At 33.3% G+C, this 20917-nt stretch overlaps 1 protein-coding gene across 1 annotated transcript in view; it reads left to right on the forward strand.

Moving 5' to 3' along the window:
• Window positions 1-420: 420 nt before the first annotated feature.
• slc6a4b (solute carrier family 6 member 4b) overlaps window positions 421-20917 on the forward strand; it is a 32015-nt gene continuing 11518 nt past the window's right edge. The window contains exons 1-9 of the mRNA XM_039772789.1: window positions 421-637; window positions 4860-4994; window positions 7398-7617; window positions 9825-9963; window positions 11826-11960; window positions 13538-13641; window positions 15521-15648; window positions 17637-17749; window positions 19558-19689. Coding sequence (XP_039628723.1) covers window positions 421-637; window positions 4860-4994; window positions 7398-7617; window positions 9825-9963; window positions 11826-11960; window positions 13538-13641; window positions 15521-15648; window positions 17637-17749; window positions 19558-19689 — 1323 coding nt within the window. The remainder of the gene's footprint in view (window positions 638-4859; window positions 4995-7397; window positions 7618-9824; window positions 9964-11825; window positions 11961-13537; window positions 13642-15520; window positions 15649-17636; window positions 17750-19557; window positions 19690-20917) is intronic.

The following is a 20917-nucleotide window of genomic DNA, read 5'->3' on the forward strand; positions in this document are numbered from 1 at the left end:
CAAACTGATAATGTCTTTTGGCGTTTTTATATTTTAAATGTGTTCAAATATTGAATATCGATATATATGATTCAATTACATTACTCGAGAACTCTAGAACACTGAATGCCTCCGTATTACACCCTCATTCAACTTTCCTATTTTTCAATTTATTTCTATCTTATGTCTCTCTATCAATATTAATCGTGTGATCTTAAACAGCAAGTGTACGCCTTTTAATGTAATGATTTACCATCGTAGGCAGTAAGAAATATTTCCCCTCACCTCAATTTCCACCAACTCCCTTAACGCACCCATCCAAAACCCCACGCAACCCCCCTTCACCAGGCTAACTTCCCTCCCCCCTCCTTATCCTTTCGTAGAACTTCATGAAGCGCGGATCTCCTAGAAGGGGATTCACGCAGAAGCACATTTCCAGTAATGTCCTACCAGGACTCACCAGCTCCCAACAGCGGGCTCTCAGTGCAGGATAATACAAACACCATCTACAGTTCTAGTACCGTGCCGATGATCACCCAAACGGACTCCAGGGACAAATGGAGCAAAAAGATGGATTTTCTTTTATCAGTAATTGGATTTGCCGTGGATCTTGGAAATGTTTGGAGGTTTCCCTACGTGTGTTACCAAAATGGAGGGGGTAAGATTCTCAAAGAATGGTGACCTCTATACCTCAAAACTGTTTTGTGTTGATAGTAAATTAGTGTTAGTAATATATGCAAAAACAAGAAATAAATAGATCAGACAGTATGTTACATGCACAATGAAAATTCGGCTGTTTTTTTAGCATGTGCATGTTTCCAAACTGATAGCCGACGCTTAGTAAGAAGTAGCGATACATTTTTCAATAAGCAATACTTAAAAGACAACTGTCAAAGCAGGGAAAAGAAGCAATGTCCACAGAGCTGTCCATGGTAACAGAGAGAGACTTAGCAACTACTTATGAAGTGGTTTAAGTGGCATAATTTCTTTTTTCTCAAATGAGTAGAAAGCAAGTGTCCGCAAACTGTATAACCCAGCTTGATGGAATAAAAGTCTGGTTTTTTTTTCTTACTTAGCCGTTTTAACCTGTTGCAAATGCATTTGTTTCCAATGAAATCAATTAACGAAAAGTTTTCTGATACCTTATTTGTGTCGTTAACTTCAAAATGGAAAAGACAGAAAAGTTTGGTTTAGATGGATTTTACATCGAAGGTAAACTTTTAACCTTGCTGCACTTTCTATAACGACATGGGTACATGGGTTTATGACATTGGTTGGGTATGCATTCAACTTTTAAATAATACAGTACAGCCAATAATAACTTGGTTTATATATACACCACGCACACACATACACACGCGCGCGCGCGAGTATTAAATATAAGGTCCACGGTTGAACAGTTTGTCAATTTAATGCTTAAACATAGAAGAATATCGTTCCCGATCAGTCTTTAGAACGTATGTCTGGAGATACCGTTATAATACACTAAGATTTCTGTAATTTCGTCTGTAAGATCATAAAATTGGCATATTTATTTTGTAGTTGTTGAATATTCTCCAGCGTTCTTGATCATATGATGTTGGGATAATACACATTATATAATATGATTGGAAATGAGTTAACCTATATTTTAACGTGGTTTAGGTGATACTAAAAAAGCAAAACAAAGTAAGATTAAGAAAATACTACATTTCGTGCATTTAAGCAAAAGGGTATATAACGATATTTCATCAAGGTGAACGGTATTTTTTTAACTTCGATCGACAAAGGTACTTTTATGATACCTGGTAGAGTGCTATTGGTGATGAACAGAAGTTAATTGAATGGACGTCAGAGTGGTATAAAAATATAGTTTAACACTGATTAAATGCAATCGGTGTCATCTTAAAAGATGTTTTCCATAATGTCCGAGTGGAAAGTATCACAATGAACTGTACTTTAAAACAATTAAGTTGACATTGTAATTAATTAATTTACAAATTAATGAATGAACTTTTAAAAAACAATTTTTATTTTTGTTTTATTATCAATATATTAAACATACTTAATTGACACACGGAATACTGTAATACAGAAGAAACATTGTCTGTTTAAGTCAGAACTGGAATTCCATCCATCCAAAATTTTTCTGGATTCATCTCTTTAAATTCAATGTCATGCATGGGGAGAAATATATACATAATGCAAAAACACTTTTTTTAGGTTATAGGTTATTTTTTTATTAATGTTTGCTACTTACATTTTTAATACACACGATTTGGCAACATGGTGATCATCTTTACTTGAAGTTAATTAAAGTATTTAAAAATCTTTCTTAAAAGTTTCCACAAATAATTTGTGCAATTTTCATACTGATATCGACGATATAACTCTCCTAATCTTTTACACTCATTTTTTTCTGATCCTTGGTTTTTAATGGAATATTTCTAGTTGATAGATTATTTTTCTCCATATTTAATCCCCTGAAATAATCTAATTATAATGAGCACCACTATCCTGTCACCATTAACAATGCTGATAAACAGTTTTTCCTCTCATTATTAACTAACACCTCAGAGAATGGGTCACTTTGACAGCTAATGCATGCCTTTACATGGCTCTAATTTGAAAATTTTTTGAACAACATTAAAAAATATTTGTGAGGCAGGGGATTCCTTCCCCACTTTGACAGGTACAATTTAAAGTTTTGACCCATTATTATTACATCTGTTTAAAAAGCATAACATCAGTAATTTAACTTGTATTCTCCAATCTCTCATTTATTTTGTTCTCCAGTTTAATATTACTCTTGCAGAAATTGTGATATACAAATTAAATTATAATGATTGTTGAACAATAGGAATCCGGTCAAATAATGTCCACAGGCTTAACTGATTTTGTAATCAATCAATTAAACAGTCAATCAATCACTCAATCACGCAATCAAGACATTTTACAACTTAATCAGTAAGTCTTTTTAAAGGTATATTATTTTTACAAAGTATTGATAAAATGTAACATTAATTTTTTTTCAAAAGGTTATTTTTTTAGTAGGTGCAATCTAAAAAAAAGTTTTCATTCTGATTACTTTCTTATTGCAAATAAATAATTTTATTGAGATTTTAAACTTTTATGATTTTGTGCTAGGGGACATTGTCTAGTATATCAAGTAAAATAATAAGGCACTCTGTAATGGGCTTCTGTCCCATTTATGACTATTTGTTGCTAAGAATCTTTTATTTTCAAAATGGGTTTTGTAATCAAAATTTGAATGGAAGACTATGAAAACAGGTAACTGCATCAGTTGTTATCAGGTGCTTCTAAATATGTGCAGGTTTTGTATAAAGGATCTTGGGCATATTTAGATTTTCCTCAGAGTATTCTTTTTTCATTTTGTTCATTTTATGTGTTGTTCACAATGTTATTGGATAGAAGTTCTCAGTTTTACCTGTATTCTTGTTCCTCTTGTTGCTGGAAGGGCATAGTGCAGGAATATTCTAGGTAAGCTAGAAGACTATGCCAGGGTAGTGAGTAACTGTGTGCTGGCTATTTTAAACGTTAACATGTTATTTCTGTTTGTTAATATCACACAGATAATGAGTCTACGAACATTGCAGAGGATACATGTTTTTAATGTATTTAACATTATAATCTAGGATACTATACAGAGTTATATTGAACATAACTTGTCTTATTTCAGTGCTTACTAACCTATTTTTGTTTCAGCTGCACAATGTAAGAAGGCTTTGTGATACATAATTTTCTTTCTAACAAATCCAGCAAAATGTGACTTCATTTGATAGTTCTAGGTCAAAGAACTACACTCAGGCCTGCTTGTTTGTTTCTGTTCCTGTAGAATAAAAGGAAGGTTTGAAGGAACAAATGTTGTATCTGAATGAAAAGCAACAAATTTATTTTCTCTAATGCAATTCTGACTTTTAAGAACAGAACAGAATCATAGACACACTCTTGTGCAGTAAAAGTTACATAAGTATAACATATCTTTGGTGTATGAAACACATTAATCTTTAGGCTAAGTACAAAGTAAGAAAAGTCAGACATCTAATTTAACAAGGAATTAAAATAACAGTAATGTTTGGTCTCAAATTGAAAACTAATTTTGCACTCTATGATCAGACGTACCAGCTTCTGATAATTAACTAGTTATTTTGAACACTAAAAATTTATATGAGATGTGTCTTCAGTATATCAGTATATTTTTGGCATACATCAATAAAAATCGATCAATGAATAAATAATGACAGGTTTTTATTTATGGCACATGTGTAAATAACTATCATGGCAATACAGGATGATACAGATTGTTTGTATTCTCAAAAAGATTTAGGCAATGGGGTGTATGCTCTAATTTTTGAGAAGACATATATACATACCATATAGTGTATGCATAGATCTTACCACTAGCTGAGTCATCTTTAGTAATAAAACTAATACAGGATGTACTCCCAAAACAGAAAGCTTCCAGTTAGTGTATACTTTTAAAGACAATGACCCAGGTAACAAAGGAGTCTTTTTTAGAAAATATAAAACTAACTTCAAGGCAAGCACATCCTGTATGTAGGTTTCCAAGAAATAGGTCTTTTTTCATTATAATGGACGTTGATACCCTTTCAGAATCCATTAGCCAGCTACTATGCTATAAACATTATCAAATGCTCTGTGTCATCCTTGATGTAGTAAAACTTATTTTTGTATTTTTGCAAATCTTTTCAAGCCTAACTTTGCCTACCTAATGGAGCAATTGTACTGTTTGTACCTTTTTAAATGTACTTTCTTAATAGTGATAATTAATTTTAAGTTGCCTAGTGAGTGTGTTCAGTAGGAAATAGGTTTAAACAGGTTTTCATTAAAATTGTAATTATATCTTTTGCACTGTACAGGAGCTTTTCTTATCCCCTACACATTAATGGCCATTTTTGGAGGTGTGCCCCTTTTTTATATGGAGCTAGCACTGGGACAGTTTCATAGGACTGGAGCCATCTCTATATGGAAGCGCATCTGCCCCATTTTTAAAGGTAAGAGGAGCGTGAGCTGCAATTACTAATGATTTTACTCAATTCATTTGGTTTTTAAAACCTACACTGTATACTTAACAGCCTATGATGACTCCATATTAAGACAAATATTCCATCCTCCTATCTTATTAGCTGGAGCTATGAAACTGTGATGCAAGAATTTCAACAGTTTATTCACTCTGCAATTGTTAATACTGGATTAATTAAGTCAAGCAAGCAGGTCACAACCAGAAAAGGAGAACTAATTCAGAAACCTCTCAAGACAAACAGAAAAAAATGCTGCACCAGAACTTGAGACACCATCTAAAACAGTACAGTACATCAAAAGTTTGGACATATCAGTGGCTCACATGTTTAATGCAGTTGTGTTGAAGGTTCACAGCAAAATCATTTTTGTAAATTTAATATTGGCAATGTTGCTGTGTGCTGTTTCTTACAGTCTTATTTAACTGTAAGTTAATTTGTCTCAAAACCTATTTATATCATAGGGAACATGGTGGTGCAGTAGTGGTACTTCTGGTATATCCCTCATGTCCCAAAGACGTATATACTGTATGAGATTTATTTATGACTCTAAATTTTCCCAGCTATGAGAGTATCCAGCAGTGAAGTGCTGTCTTATGCAGATCTGATCCTTTTGTTGCACTGAATGAAAGGATCTGGCCTCTATGATCCTAAATTTGATGATGCAGGTTAGGAAATGAATGGATGGATGGGTTGACTTAATCATATATAAAAAGGGAAGCTGTAACAAAACAGTAGAATATATCAAAAACATTTAAGCATATGGTGTATGCACAGAAAAGCACATGAATACAAGGTGACTTTATAAACTTAAACTTTATATTAAATCATTATAATCCAGAGCTACTTAAATACACAAAAAGCAACATTGACTTCACTGTCCCAGTAATTATTCAGTACATTCTATAATAAGAGTAGGTTTCCTGAAGAGCAGTAGGAAATGATTATAAATAAGTGTCCTGCTGAATTTGCACATGAAGCCCCACAAAAGAAATATAAACTGATAAATGAAATATTGTTGCCCACAACCATTAACTAAAGGAAATAAACTTACACAAAGGACACTGCACAAGGCTTAATGCTTGTAAATTACAATATCCTCGCTGGTGATGCTTGGATCAACAAAGTTCATTCATTAAGAAGATAGTGATGGCAGTATCGTGGGCCATCACAATAAAAGACCCATATTGTGGTTAATTCTTTAATATTTTTCATGGCAACTGCAAGATTTAAATGTTTATAGTAATTTGCTTCTGGTTAGATATTTACAGTATGTCATGTAAGTGACTTAAAAACAAAATAAAATATTGAAGTGTTAAGTACTATTCATACAAATATGTATTAAGAGGGAGATTCAGTGGTACAATGGTTTGCCCACATGCCTCATAGCTCCTAAGTGCTAGGTGTAAATGCAGGCCCAGGCACTGTCTGCATGGATTTTGAATAATCTACCCAGGTTTTTCTCCCACATTTTAAGGATACGCATGTTAGGATAATTGGAGACTTGAAATGGGCCCTGTCTGAATGAGTAGAGATGAGTGTGTAAGAGTACTTTTGATTGAATGGTTCTTCATTCCCAGTGCTTCTGAGCACCATAACTATAATTGGATGAAGTGAAACTGATAATGGATGAATAAACATGTATTATAATGATTGAATATTATGAATTCTTTCATATTTAAATAAGCTTTTGTTCTAAATGCATTGTACTGCTAAACATTGAAAGATATACATTTTAAAATACTAATTAAGAAATTACTGTTTTATCTGAAGAGTGAAGTTCTTTATATTAAAGTCAAGTATTGTTTCCCTATATATATTGAGGTATGCTGGAAAAATGCAGTAGTAGAGAAATAAATGTGTTAATAAAAGTGGACGAGACTGGTATTCCAATACAGATCCCATCATTCAATCTTTTTATTTATAAACGGATTGCTTTATGTTGCTAACCTTTAAGATATCAATCAAGTCTTAGCTGTTTTTTGTTTTATCATCCATATCTGTAGTAATTGTTCAATGACTGAGTCACAACATATGACAATTAAAGCTCCAGTCCACTGCAGTTAGTAAAGCAAGCAAAAACTGGATTCCCTCTATATTCATGAAACAATTTGTGGCCATCTTGAAGTCAGTATTAGATTCACACTTGTGATATTTTCAAGACAAATTTTAAGCAGTGGAAAAAAAACTGTATTCAGGACAGGTCCTAAGATTAGCTTCTTTCTTTAGTTTCATTTTTGAACGAATAGGAAAAATTACAGCGTCATATTATTTGAAGTCAAAGATATTTACAATTTTATTTTGTATGTTTTTTAAAAACATAGTACATCCATTGCTATTTGACTGTGATCATTTTTATTCATTTGTCCTGTACTCCAGGTATTGGCTTTGCAATCTGCATCATTAATCTTTATGTGGCCTTCTACTATAATACCATCATCGCCTGGGCACTGTACTATTTCTACTCTTCGTTTACCAGCACACTGCCCTGGACTAACTGTAATAACCTTTGGAACACTGAAAACTGTACTAATTATTTTGGACAAAGCAACATAACATGGACCAACTATTCCAGGTCTCCTGCTGAGGAGTTTTACATGTAAGTGCAAGTAAGTGGCTGGTATGAAGACTGGGAGACAGGACACCGAGAATACTGGGGATATTAAAAATGTTAAATGGGGAAACCCAGACAAGAAATTAAGTAGAACAAATAACAATCAAACACACAAACAAGTTAAGGTTGCCCATCCATTTATTTAGTTATCTTGTTCTCTCCTAAATTATTTTTTAGGGCTGCTGGATGTCACTGCCTAACTGGGACAGCACTTGAAACAAACTCAAATTGTCTCATACTGGGAAAACTTAGTATCATCAAACAACTTAAACAGTATGCAATTTAGATAAAGGAAGTAAACTCACACTGATAAATGAAAATTATGCAAAACTATAGGCAGATTCTTGGATTGCCACTTAAAATAACATGAATCATTAGCATACATAAAATAAAACTGTACACTTGAAAACAAATACAATTTTTAAAAATGAACATATTGCATTGTCATATATATGAGAAAAATATAATGCCAGAAAGGATAATTGGGTCAAAGAAGAAACAATGCCAAACCTCTGTTACCACGTGATATAAATTATCAGGAAGCAATTCACCTGCATTGGAATCATAACTATACTGTTTAACTTTAATAAAACCCATTTTATCAAGGTAACTAATAGACCAGTCACACTCTTTGTAGACTCTATATTCTTGTTGTTAAATGAATTTTCTCTTAGTACAGTGGTAAAAGTTAACATAACTGACATGTTAATTTGTCCAGTTTGGGTATGTACACTCTTTAATGACTGCTTTTGCCTCGTCCATTTTTTTTTTGCCTGTTTCCAGTGACACTGAACTAGGTTCTGGCTTCCTGTAACATAGCAGGATTTACAAGATTTTGTAATGATGTGCAGATTTAAAGCTAAAATAAGAATTAAATTTGCAAATAAAATATGTAACCAAAATACCAAACTTTAAACTGATTTTGGAACAAGTTTGAGCGTGTTTCAGTTTAAGATCTTCCAGTAACAAGCTACAATTAAGAAAACTTTAAGTAACATTTGTGTGCATGATTATGAGGCTACATTATTACCATAGTTAATAATTCAACCCTGTAACTGTTGAGGTAGGGGTGGACAGATCTGGGCAATGGATGTAGGATAGTGGGTTCAAAAAGTGTATATTGCCATTTAGAACAGTTCATATTCACAAAAACATGTGAATGGTGAGAGATGTAATAAACAAACACTTAAAATATGTTTAAAAAATGTGCATGGTTTTCTGTGACTTCATCCAAGAAGAAGTGGGCCTATAAAATGAGTGGATATAGTTACAAAAATACATATGAACCACAAAGCATATTGATTTTCATTGTTAAAACTTTCTTATAGACTCACTCATTTTATCATTAAACTATTACATAAATAATATATGTCAATACATATTTTATAATAATAAGTTATTTAGATATGTGCCTGGTTGACTTTAAAAAGTTTTTTTTCTAGTGTTTTCATTTAGTTTAGTTAAGAGTAGTAGTAGTAATAGTAGTAAATAGTAGAGTTGTCAGGTAATTATTGAGAGACCAACAGAAATGAGTAGACAATGTGAATAATTTAGAAGAGTCATATTACATAAATTGAAGCAATTTGATCATTCCTTGAGGGAACATCTACCCATCCCTTTTATAAATTCATTCTTTCCAATAAACTGTCACAGGGAGTATGAGCCACTTACAGAAGCACTTTACATGATGGCAAAACCAACATTTATTGGATGCCAGTCCATTGAATGGCACACTCACATTCATTTATAACGGGCCGATTTAAAGCTGCTAATTAGCTTTACATTTATATCTTAGGGCTGTGGAAGGAAACAGAAGTACCCAGAGAAAACCCACACTGACATAAAGAGTATGTTTAAACTTTGCATATGCGTGGACTTGTCTAGAAGTTATACACAAGGACCAGGAAGTGTGAGACAGTAATGTTAGCCACTGACCTGCTCTGGTATCCTTAAAAGAAGCTGCTTGTTTAGAATGCTTTCCAGATTTAGATGAAGCACAGTAAAAGTGAAATGTTTCAGAGGTATTAGCTCAAAGATGAAAAGAAAGTTGATTATCAGTGTAACTTAAGTCAATGTACCATGAATGTAAAATTATCTAATATGTCTTTAATTTGTTTCCCACTTACTACAAACCTATATACAGAAACTACATTTAAACATTTTAGCTGACTCTTTCTACCTCTGTTATTCAGGAGGAATGTGCTGGAGATTTATATGTCATCTGGTCTCTGCAGTGTTGGAGGGATTCGCTGGCAGCTTCTACTTTGCCTGTTTCTTATTTTCACCATTGTCTATTTTAGTCTTTGGAAAGGAGTGAAAACATCAGGAAAGGTACTGTGCTCAGAAGAATTAATGACCTCAGGAACTTACAACGTCCATATGCAAACGTCTCAGAAATACCAGTTATTAATAAAACTAGAAACTGTGATGGTCTTCACATCTAAAACAATGTAATGGACTAAATTACTTATTTTTCATAAAGAACTGTATTGTATATTTGCTGTTATGAGAAAGTCAACTTGCTAACATGCTAAAATCAAACTTTTCTCTTGAAGATATTGGCAATATGATTGAAAAACGCATAAACATCATGTCTTTTTTATTTAAGCTAGCTTTGAAAGAGGTATTTTTGTAAGCTTTATATTTTCATCGTTGATGCTATGCCATAAATTCTAAATGTGAATTAATTCATTAGTATACTCCTTTCTACAGAAATACATCATACAATAAAAAATTCAAACTAATTCAACAAATACAACAAATAAAATAGACAAATGTGATGCATGTTTTTCCTGGTGGTTCACTGATATAGGTTATGACAAAAGTAAGAGAAAGAACTGAGCTCCCCACACAGAAGTAATGACAATCAAGAATAAGATGAAACATGCTACCTTTGTTACACAGAGAGAGAGAGAGAAAGAGAGAGAGAGAGAAATACAAAAACAAGAAATCAAAGTACTAACAAACAAAGAAAATCAAAAAAATGTTGTCTCTCTGGATCTCCCTAAACAGGTCTTGGATCAGCATCTACCTGATGGAGTGGCTTGAACATATCACAAAATACCACACAACTACTTTCTTTACCTCCTATCTCCCTTTTGCTTTCTCTTTTTCTCTCCAGGGCATGACCCCTCTTCTTCCTGCTAGGTGAGTGCTTAGCCATCCTTCCCCCTCATCTGCATTCAATGAACCTCTGGCAAAGAAGCAGATTTGAAACTCCACTCCAGTTTTGCTTTCCTCAAATTCCCATAATAGAGGGACAGCATGGTTCCATACATTCTCTTCTGAGACAATGTGCCCTCTAGTACTCAGGATGTATTTCCATTCCTAGCGCTACTTCCTAGAACTTATTCTCCTAACAAGAAAAGGGTCAAGTATAACTCTGACAGCAGCTGGACTGCTTGTCCCCTAGAATCCTGGGGTAACATGTTTTCACCTCTTCTTTCTCACCCTTATGCTGGATACTCTGTCTAATACCCTTCTGGGGCATGCAAGACACATACAGAACATCCGTTCCCAAGAAACCCCTTTGTTGACAAACAGGTATGCCCAGGCCTTTTTCTGTTCTCTCTCTTTCTTTCTCTCTCTCTCCTATAGGTCTTGACTTCACCCTGTGTCACAGTAATGGCATCCTTACCTCTAGCAAGCTTTTGTTAGCCAGGCACCCTGTTATATTTTCACAGCGTTTGGACACCATGATATGTTATATTAGTAATGTCTTTAAGCTAAGCAAACACAATGTCAAACAATAATTGATTACTTATTTAAACAAAGTTCCAAAAGGTTCCCGAAAATATTTTTTAAATCAAAGTAAATGTGGTCTCTAAACCAGAATATTAGTCCACATTTATTCTTTGTTTAAAAGACAGCTGTAGACTAAGAGAAAACAGGGAAAGTCATTTTTAAATTTGTGAACTTGCATATATACTTTGTCTCTGTTTAATTTGTGCTTCTTGCTGCTGAAGATATGTTTCATTGAATATTGAGTGTTTTCTTCTTCTATCTTTTATGTCTATATTTTAACCTTTCTTTTCTTTTCTTATCTCTTGTATTGTGATTGAATTAACAACATGTTGCATGTTGGTTGGTCATGCAAGTAAGAGTTTCAACTTTCTCTACACATGTGACAGTACTACAACTACTCTCACCGATTTGTTACCTTCTGTTTTCTCTCTCTTGACTTTGATGCATAGGTTGTATGGGTGACAGCAACACTGCCATATGTTGTTCTCTTTATTCTTCTAATCCGTGGAGCTACATTACCTGGTGCCTGGAGAGGAGTTGTATTCTACCTTAAACCCAACTGGGAGAAGCTGCTTGAGACCACTGTAAGTAATAAACACCTGTGTACACACGTACATAACATGTCAGAAATAGTGTCTCAAAAGGAGCCTTTTTAGTTAGGCAGTAGTTAAAAGGACACAGCAAAACATAAAACGGTTAATGCTAAGGGCTCATTTATACTTCACGCTCAGAACGCGTACGCGTTCGCATCATGGCTGCCACGCGTTCCCAGCGTTCATTTCACGCGTCCTCTGAGCAGGTCCTCAGAGTGTTAATATTGCCTCTTGCAATGCGTTAATATTGCCTCTTGCAGTTCCAGGGTCTTTGGTGGGTTTGTGTATGTGTAAAGTACACATTGTTACCAAGTTTGCATGTCTTGTACAGGTTCCCCAATATGAGAAGGCACAGTTATTCAGCACCTCAAAATTGCCCAATAGCATTAGAACTTGTTCTGTGGTGGACTACTAAAGTTGATTGTGGCCTTGGGCAATGGTGTCAAGTAATAGAAGGATGGAAAGATAGTAATACAGAGAAGTGATATTTGTGTTGGTGTTTACCCTGCAAAAGTTAAAGGAAGGCGTTGAAACATTTGCCAAAATTTTACTGCTAAATTACTCTTTTAATTAAAAGAAAGCTGTTACTGCTTTATCCACAAATAAGATTTTGTGATGTTTAGACTAAGAAAAAATTGTTTGCAATTTAAATGTGACACAATTTGTCATGTAATTATTTTTTGAGGGTCTGTCCAGCAGCTCTCTCTGAAACCTGAACAACATTTATTAAAGGCATACTCTACTACTAACATTGACACAACAAAACATAAATAGCAAATTGTTAAAATACATAGCTAAAAGGAATGCCAAATCCACATGCACATCTAGGCTTTGACATCTGTTTCTAGGTACCTTCGCAATGATGGGAACGTAGAGATCAATAAAAAAATCCAATAATTGCATACACACAAATACACACACACACTTTCATCGTTGGCACCACTTGACAAAGAGAAGATGAGATGCATAAATAAATTCCCAGCTGCTAATAAGATGGGTGATTCAGTTTACAATTTACATTTAACAAGAGCTCTTTACCTGTTTATGTTTAATCAGCTCGCTTGCCCCTCAGATCCAAGCTTATGATGTGCTTTCATTTTTGCAACACGAAACATGAGCAAAATTAATATGTGTATTTTCTGTTTTAGTTTTCACAACAGATTTTTACAAAAGTGTGCTTTCCTTTTCTTTTCTTTTACATACGAATAAACATTACTCAGTTGAGAATGTTTTTTTAACTGTGCTGCAAGTAATTTTTCTGTGGCCATAAAAGGATAATTTTTAATATTATTGTTTGGTTTTCTCTTAGCACAAAAGGATTATTGTGTGCAGTTTTGAAATTTGCCATTTCAGACTCCAAATCACCTACCTATGTTCCAGTAGTGAACTGGTCTAGTCATCCAGTTATTGCACTAAACATACTATTTAGTTCTTTAGCATAGTCGTTCTCAATTGTATTCTTTTGGAGAATCACCTTAAGGCTGTCTGGGGTTTCCTTGTCTAAGAAATGGTTTAGCAGCAACAAAACGACTGTATTTGTATTTAGTAAATCCAAAAATCTTTTTCAGGTATGGGTGGATGCAGCAGCACAGATTTTCTTCTCACTGGGACCTGGCTTTGGCGTTCTTCTAGCGCTGTCCAGTTATAACCCCTTTACAAATAACTGCTACAGGTGAGATAATTATCAGGACTTCTAAAAGAAAATTTCACTTTTAGAAAAATGATCCATAAAGTTGAAATTTGGCAGGACTGAAAAATTTTTAACAGTTAATAACGTTAGCTGTCTTAAGAATGGGAAAAAGTGATTGAGATCAATCAGACTTTTTCCCATTCATAGAACAGCAAATGTTGTTAAAAGTTAATCCAGAATTCTGCTGTGGGAAGCAAACTGCTGCAGATGCTCTGCTCTGGCTAGACTTTTCCCTTGAGGAGTGTTTTTAAATTCTGCATGAAAAATACTCTAGCTATTCAAGAGTCTATTTATAGCTGGAATTTAACTGAACACATAAGAGCAAAATATCAATGTTACAGTAAGACAGAGAGAGAGGGAGTTATAAAGAATAACAACATCAGCCAAAAATCAAGAATGACAAACAGAATTATCAATGTAAAACTAATGAGCTAGCAGAAAAACACTCTTTGCAGAACGCAATTAAAAAGGAAGTAATGAAGTCAGCTGAGTTGGAGATAAATGGGGAGTGGGATCTTCTAAGGCACAAATTTAATTGTATACTCCTGAAACATCACGCCATGAAAATTCAGCTTCTGGACAATGTAGAGAGTCCTGTCAATACAGTAAAGCACCTTTAAAACTGGTAGTAAGAAATGCTAGATGTCTAGGTAACTTTTAAAATAAGCACCATGCCCTATTTTTAGGGCACTACTGATGAAAACTGAAAATTTCCATCAAAAACATAAATAAAGTAAACTAGGCAATAAAGTGCTATATAAAGTCATCAGTCCATACTTACTTAATTTTGTTGAATGTATTAATTTTTGAGATAATTTCATCAAAAACACTGTGTCTTAATATTTTAATACAAAATGTGCTTTTGCCTCTTTACAATACTTTCCATACTTTTTAAAATATCACATTTCATAATTAAGATATATTAAATAGTACATTTATAATAGTTAAATTCAGCGAAAACAGATTTAGAATTTAAGTCTTCCCTTAAAGGACATAGCTTATAATATTATAATCAAGTTCAGCTCAGCATACACACTTGAACTTCAAATTGATTACTTTATAATGAGGTTTAGTGATAGTAGTCTGTGGCAACTCTTTAAGGTCTTTATCAGCATATACTAAAATGCAAATTTTAGCAATGCAGATTTCTGAAGGGTTTTCTTCATTTTTAACACTAAAAAGATGCATCAGATTGGCACCTAGTATGATTTAGAAATATGACAGCTTTGTCACCTTCAAAAGGCTAAAGAGAAATTCTACTAATGAAAACTAAAACTTACAGGTGTATTGCTATGGTAACACTTTTGTGGAATTAGTCTGATAATATGTTTGATACAATCAAAAATATTATTTAAGGTTGTGTAGATTTAATGTGCAACAGTTCACTAAGGTAAAGGGTTTATCAAAGTCCAGTACAATAACCTAGTTTATCTGCCTCTACCTCACACCCTTTGCTCCATCTCTCATATAATTAGTGGTAATCAGGGATCTATCTTTTAAAATCTTGTTGAAAGAAAAAGGACAAAAAGATAATGGAGAATGCCTGTGTTGGATTAACCATTTTGAGATGCTGAACAAAACAATGTATGATAAGCCATTTTGCACATATGCTGTTGATACCTTCTGTTATGAATAACAGACTTATGCAGTTATTTTGCATTTGTTTGTATAACTAGATAAAACTCCTGGAAATGGAATTATTCAACAGTTGCACCCAATATTAGAAAATGTATCATTTGTAGTAGCATTTCTGCTTTTACCACAGAAGGCTGCTTTGCCTAAAAAATAAATTAGGCAGAACTGACAAAGACTAACTCATGTTTTTTGTTACTTTTATCTTTCTTTTTATTGTTTCCTATAGGGATGCGATTGTGACCAGTCTGGTGAACTGCCTGACAAGTTTCCTGTCTGGTTTTGTGATATTCACAGTACTGGGTTATATGGCAGAGATGAGGAATGTGGAGGTGGAGGACGTAGCTAGAGACAAAGGTTTTCACTAATAATTCTATTTTTTTATTTATTTATTTAAATGCAATATAAACTACTAGATCCTACCAGAACAAGACTAAATCTATAGCTGAATGTAATGTTCATTAGTATACTTAAACTTACAGAGGAAAAACAAGTGGTGAGGTGGTGGGAACCACTGCATCTAAGCTCCATTGTGCTGGGTTTGAATCCCAGTTTGAGCATGGCCTATAGGGGAATGTAGACATTTTTTCATTTCTATGTGAGATTTTCTCCAAACAACTCAGTTTTTTTTTGCATCCCAAATATATGTATTAGGTTAATCAGTGACTCTATACTGGTCACATATGAATCAGTGTAGGTGTGTGCATGAGTGTGCTCAGTGATTGATGAACATACACCAGAGACAGTTTCTGTCTCACACACAGTTATGTTATAATTAGCACTGGGTCCCTGTGATTCTAAACTAAGCACATAGGTTAGAAAATGAATGAACAGAGAAAAAAAAACATTAACAAGAAGCAATAACTTGTAATGTAAGATGACCATGAAATTTTATATGTACTGTGGTATGCACATAATAATGACTGATTTTTAATAGCAGGATTTTTTAAATGTGAGTATCTATGACCAGAATATCAGGTCAAATCTATTGCCAATGATTTTCAAAAATATCAATATAAATATTGTTCAGGCTCATGATGTTCCTTTAACTCTTTTATTTTATGTATCATGAATTTACCCTGCGGTGGGCTTGCGACCTGCCCAGGATTTGTTCCTGCCTTGCGCCCTGTGTTGGCTGGAATTGGCAGCAGTAATAACATATACAGTGCATGTTTGCCTCATTTAAAACAAAGGAACAAGTAAATAAGTATTGCCAAAATTGCCCAAATGTATTTTTCTTCTGCAGGACATTCCTTTTATGTAAAAAGTATATATTTATTTAAATTGACATTTCTCTGTGTTTTCTGTTAAAGTTGGAGTGAAAGTATAAAATATTTCATTTAAATCTAAATTCACCACAAAATAAAAAATTAAATGTTTTGCTTAAATTAAAGTTTTATGAAAACTAAAATTATGTACCTATTAAAAGTTTGCATAAGAGCAACATTGAGCAGACCGTCTGCCTCAGAGTTCCAGGATATGGGTTAGATTCCTAAGCCTGAATTAGCTGTGTGTGGAATTGGCATATTTTCTCTGTGACTTCATGATTTATTCCAGGTAGTTAGATTTTTCTTAAACATCCCAAAGGCAGATTTCTAACTCTAAAGTTGCCCAGAGTGAGTCATTGTGGAAGAGAATGTGCCAAATGACTGGCATTGTACCCAGAGCTGGTTCTGGCCTTGTACCTAATACTTCCCTGAGAGGATCTAGCTGTACCTTCTTAACCCAAAAAGCACATTTAAAAATGCATTGATGGTTCTAAAGAGGCATATATTGTATATAAATATATAAATACAATATTTAAATCAGGAAAAATATGGGTAATTGCTAAAGCAGAAATAAAGCAGGAAAAATATTACTTTACAAGATAAGAAGTAACACAATATGCAAAGTATTGCTATTTCTGTAAAATGTATGACTTGAGTGCACAAATGAAAATTTTACTTCAAAAATATAAAGTATATTTATTTATGTTTAAGGGGTACAATGGACAATAGATTAAAACAGTATCTGTACACAAACAATAGCTGCATATACTATAATATCTGTGTTTAAGTTAAATATTCATATATTTTCACAACTTACATATCTTCCATAATATTAGTATTCATGTCATAACTCACACTGTTTTTGTGAATTTGTTCAGAAAAACAAATTGTTACGGTATATTGTAGTATTACTGAAAAGTAAATCTGTAAAAAGTGTTTTATTTAATGGTTAAAAGTAAGAAATAAGCTAAAATTCAGGGATGAAATATGCAAAACAAGATCACAAAATAAACATTTATTATAAAAAAGACATTAAGTAGTTCATAGTGGACAATTTGCTTTCTTTCCTCACTTCAGGTCCAAGTCTTCTCTTTATCACCTACCCTGAAGCCATTGCTAACATGGTGGGGTCAACTTTCTTTGCCATTATATTTTTCTTGATGATGATCACACTTGGGCTTGACAGTACGGTATGTAAATTAGTACAATCGCACAAAGTTTGCTTGGTCCATTCATTCATAACTATATTCATACATGTTCTACTGCCAGGCAATTTGAGCACACAACAGTGGGATGTTCTCTTAGTAGATTGTTAATGGAATAATTCTTAAATGAATATGTTTATGTATTGATATTTGGCCTTGTCATACTCATTTTGAGTAAAGTCATTTGCAGGGACAGCTAATTTTCCTATGTTATTTTCAGTCAGTTTACAAAGACCAGGTATCTCTTTGATTGATGTGAAGAGGTAAGTATTTCTAAAAATGATTAAAAAGGTAGTTTAAACTTGGAATATAGTTTAACCATTTTTTGTGTGAATTTAATCAAATTTACAGCATTATACATTTAGCTGCTTCAGTCTCTTTTAAGAATGTGGCTACATGTACATTTCTGTTGCTTTAATATTCAAAGGGATGAACACCCATTCTTTTTTTATAACTGCTTTACATTTAAATTTATTTGCTTGGCAGATGCTTTTATTCAAAGCAACTTGCAAAAGGTAAATGTAATCAAGTAACATTAGGCTAGGGCCTATTTATTCAGCAAGTGTAGTAGGACAGGTAACAAAATATTGATTGGCACAAGTGAAAAGAGTTAACAACTAATAAATATACAATCACAGATTAACATTTGATAAAGCAATTAAAGTTAATGTAACAACAAATCAACCAATGAATGAAAGATCACAGAGCAAAGTCTTTTTTTAAAAATCTACTTTACCTGCATGTACCATTTGACACTAATTTACATTTTTCCCTTATACTTTTGATATTCACTGTCTCTGTCTTCCATTTTTGCTGTTAGGTCCAAATATTTAACTGTTTTTACTTTATGTTTTTTCCTTAGTAATGAAGAGTAATGGTTCTCTCTATGAAATGCATTACCAACATAACTCATTGAATGCCATGAAGGAATTAAAGACAACCAGGGATTTTTTTTATTAGTCTGAACTATGTAACACATTCTGCTATTAGCATCTGCCTTTACCATTTTGTCAGAATAGTTACAGACAAGAAAAATAACCATTATAATTCCATTGTCTCTGATAACCATTTGAGGCATAGCTAATGGAAAATTGGGAAATGGTATATCTTGACCTTTACAAGGTAATTTCCTCTTACTTAAAATCATCTACATCACTTCAAACAGTAAAAGAGGTTGAGCAATGACTACAAGCTTCATGTATAAAATCTTAATCTCTGACAATCCTCTTTAGAGACATAAATTTCAAAATCTTAAAATATAAGGTGTGTAATTAAATGCACCAAAATGTCTTCTTTATCACATCACAAGATATGCATCAAAGTATGAATGACATTAACAAGATATATACATGTAATGTTATTTGTGCATCTGTCAACATATTTATGAATGTAAAAGCAATCAATGAAACTTTTTGTATTACAGCTTACTGTACGATAGACATTATTTTAAGTGACTGTCAGCCAGTCAATCTGATTAATGTATTCAGTGTAGCCTTCTATTCAGAATCCTTTTATTGCTCAAAAACTGTACGGATAACAAATAACGGATGTTCTTTTGCCAATGCCAGATATATCCAATCTATCATTTTGCCTTTGCTTTGTTATAACTATTTTCAAAAATGTATTTTGAATCTTCTGTGCAGTATTAACAGTACAAGATAAAAAGCAGAGGTTATGAAAATAACAAAATTTAATATTCCAGTATTGTATGAGTCAAAATATTCAATATGACTCTGTTATAAATTTACAGTATTTCAGAGCATACACTGAGGGTTTATTCTATATGTTATCAGTTTGGAGGTCTTGAAGCTGTTATAACCGCTGTGATGGATGAATATCCACGTCACTTATCCAAGAGACGAGAGCTGTTTGTGCTGGTGCTGGTCATAATTTGCTTTCTAGGAGCTCTAAGCACTCTAACAAATGTAAGTAAAAAAAAAAACAAAAAATAACTTTAAAGCACTTCTGATGGTTGATACCACTTCAGTTAATGTGAGAGATCTGGGGTTGCCACCTCTGTAACAAAAGACTCATTCTCACTATAATAACTGAATTTCCAAGCACTGTTTTTAGTACACGTTCAGATCTGATGACAAATGCTGTTTATGGAACACTAACTGGCTTCATCCTTACATAAACCTTCTATTATAAATTTTATTTTTATATTAGTATAGATATCTACCAAAGGTCTCCATTTAAAGATAGAATGTGTTTTCACATATTATACCTCATACTTATTTTCATGTGAACTATTCACAATTGGTTTCTTCCTAGTCCCAATGCTGCTTCAATGGGCTCTATCACCCCTTGACTCTGAAATGAGAGATGCAAGTTTTGGAAATAGAAGAAGATAGAAAGTCTTATTTTAATTTATAGTGTTCATCTCTATTGTGACAGAGTAGACTCATTCATGACTACATGGAGCCATCTTCTTGTCATCATTACTATAGTATTGCTGGTCCTCTCTTTCTATTAGATGGTCATTTACATTCTTTGAAGTAAATGAACAAAATTCAAAAACATTTAATTTACCATAGCATCAAGCCTTACATAATTTCCAAAATCTTGCTTAACTAATATTGGACCTAATCCTGGATGACAAATGAGAACCATTCATCCATTTGTTGCCTAATTCTCTTAATCCACGTCAGGGCAGTGGGTGCCTCAACATATCTTACAAAAAAGACCCTTAAAAGATGATTTGAAGTTGACATTTAAGGTCTAAGATGTAAACTCATATCCTAGATAGACCAATGCGGATAATACCAAAGCATTCAAAAGCAATCTATTGACAAAATGTCAAAATGGTTTGCAATGTCATAATTCTTTAAAATTTACCTGTCATAGTATACACAACAGAAGTTTACCCATAGAACACATGCCTTGATTAGTACAGTAATGTGAAAAAGGAAGCACACCCTCTTTCAGTATCACGATCCTATACATCAGGGCACAACTAACAATCATCCAATCCTTGCCAAGTCCCATACGTAGATAAATATAACCCCAGGTGACAAACAAATCATGATACATTTGTTTATTCAACAAAGAATAAGTCAACATTCAGAAGCTATATGTGAAAAAGTATGTTAACTCTTTTCCTCTCTCATATTAATTAAAAAATACCTAGAGCTAAGTGATGCTAATAATTAA

Source organism: Polypterus senegalus, chromosome 12 (assembly GCF_016835505.1).
Source record: "Polypterus senegalus isolate Bchr_013 chromosome 12, ASM1683550v1, whole genome shotgun sequence".
In the NCBI taxonomy this organism is placed as follows: Eukaryota; Metazoa; Chordata; class Cladistia; order Polypteriformes; family Polypteridae; genus Polypterus; species Polypterus senegalus.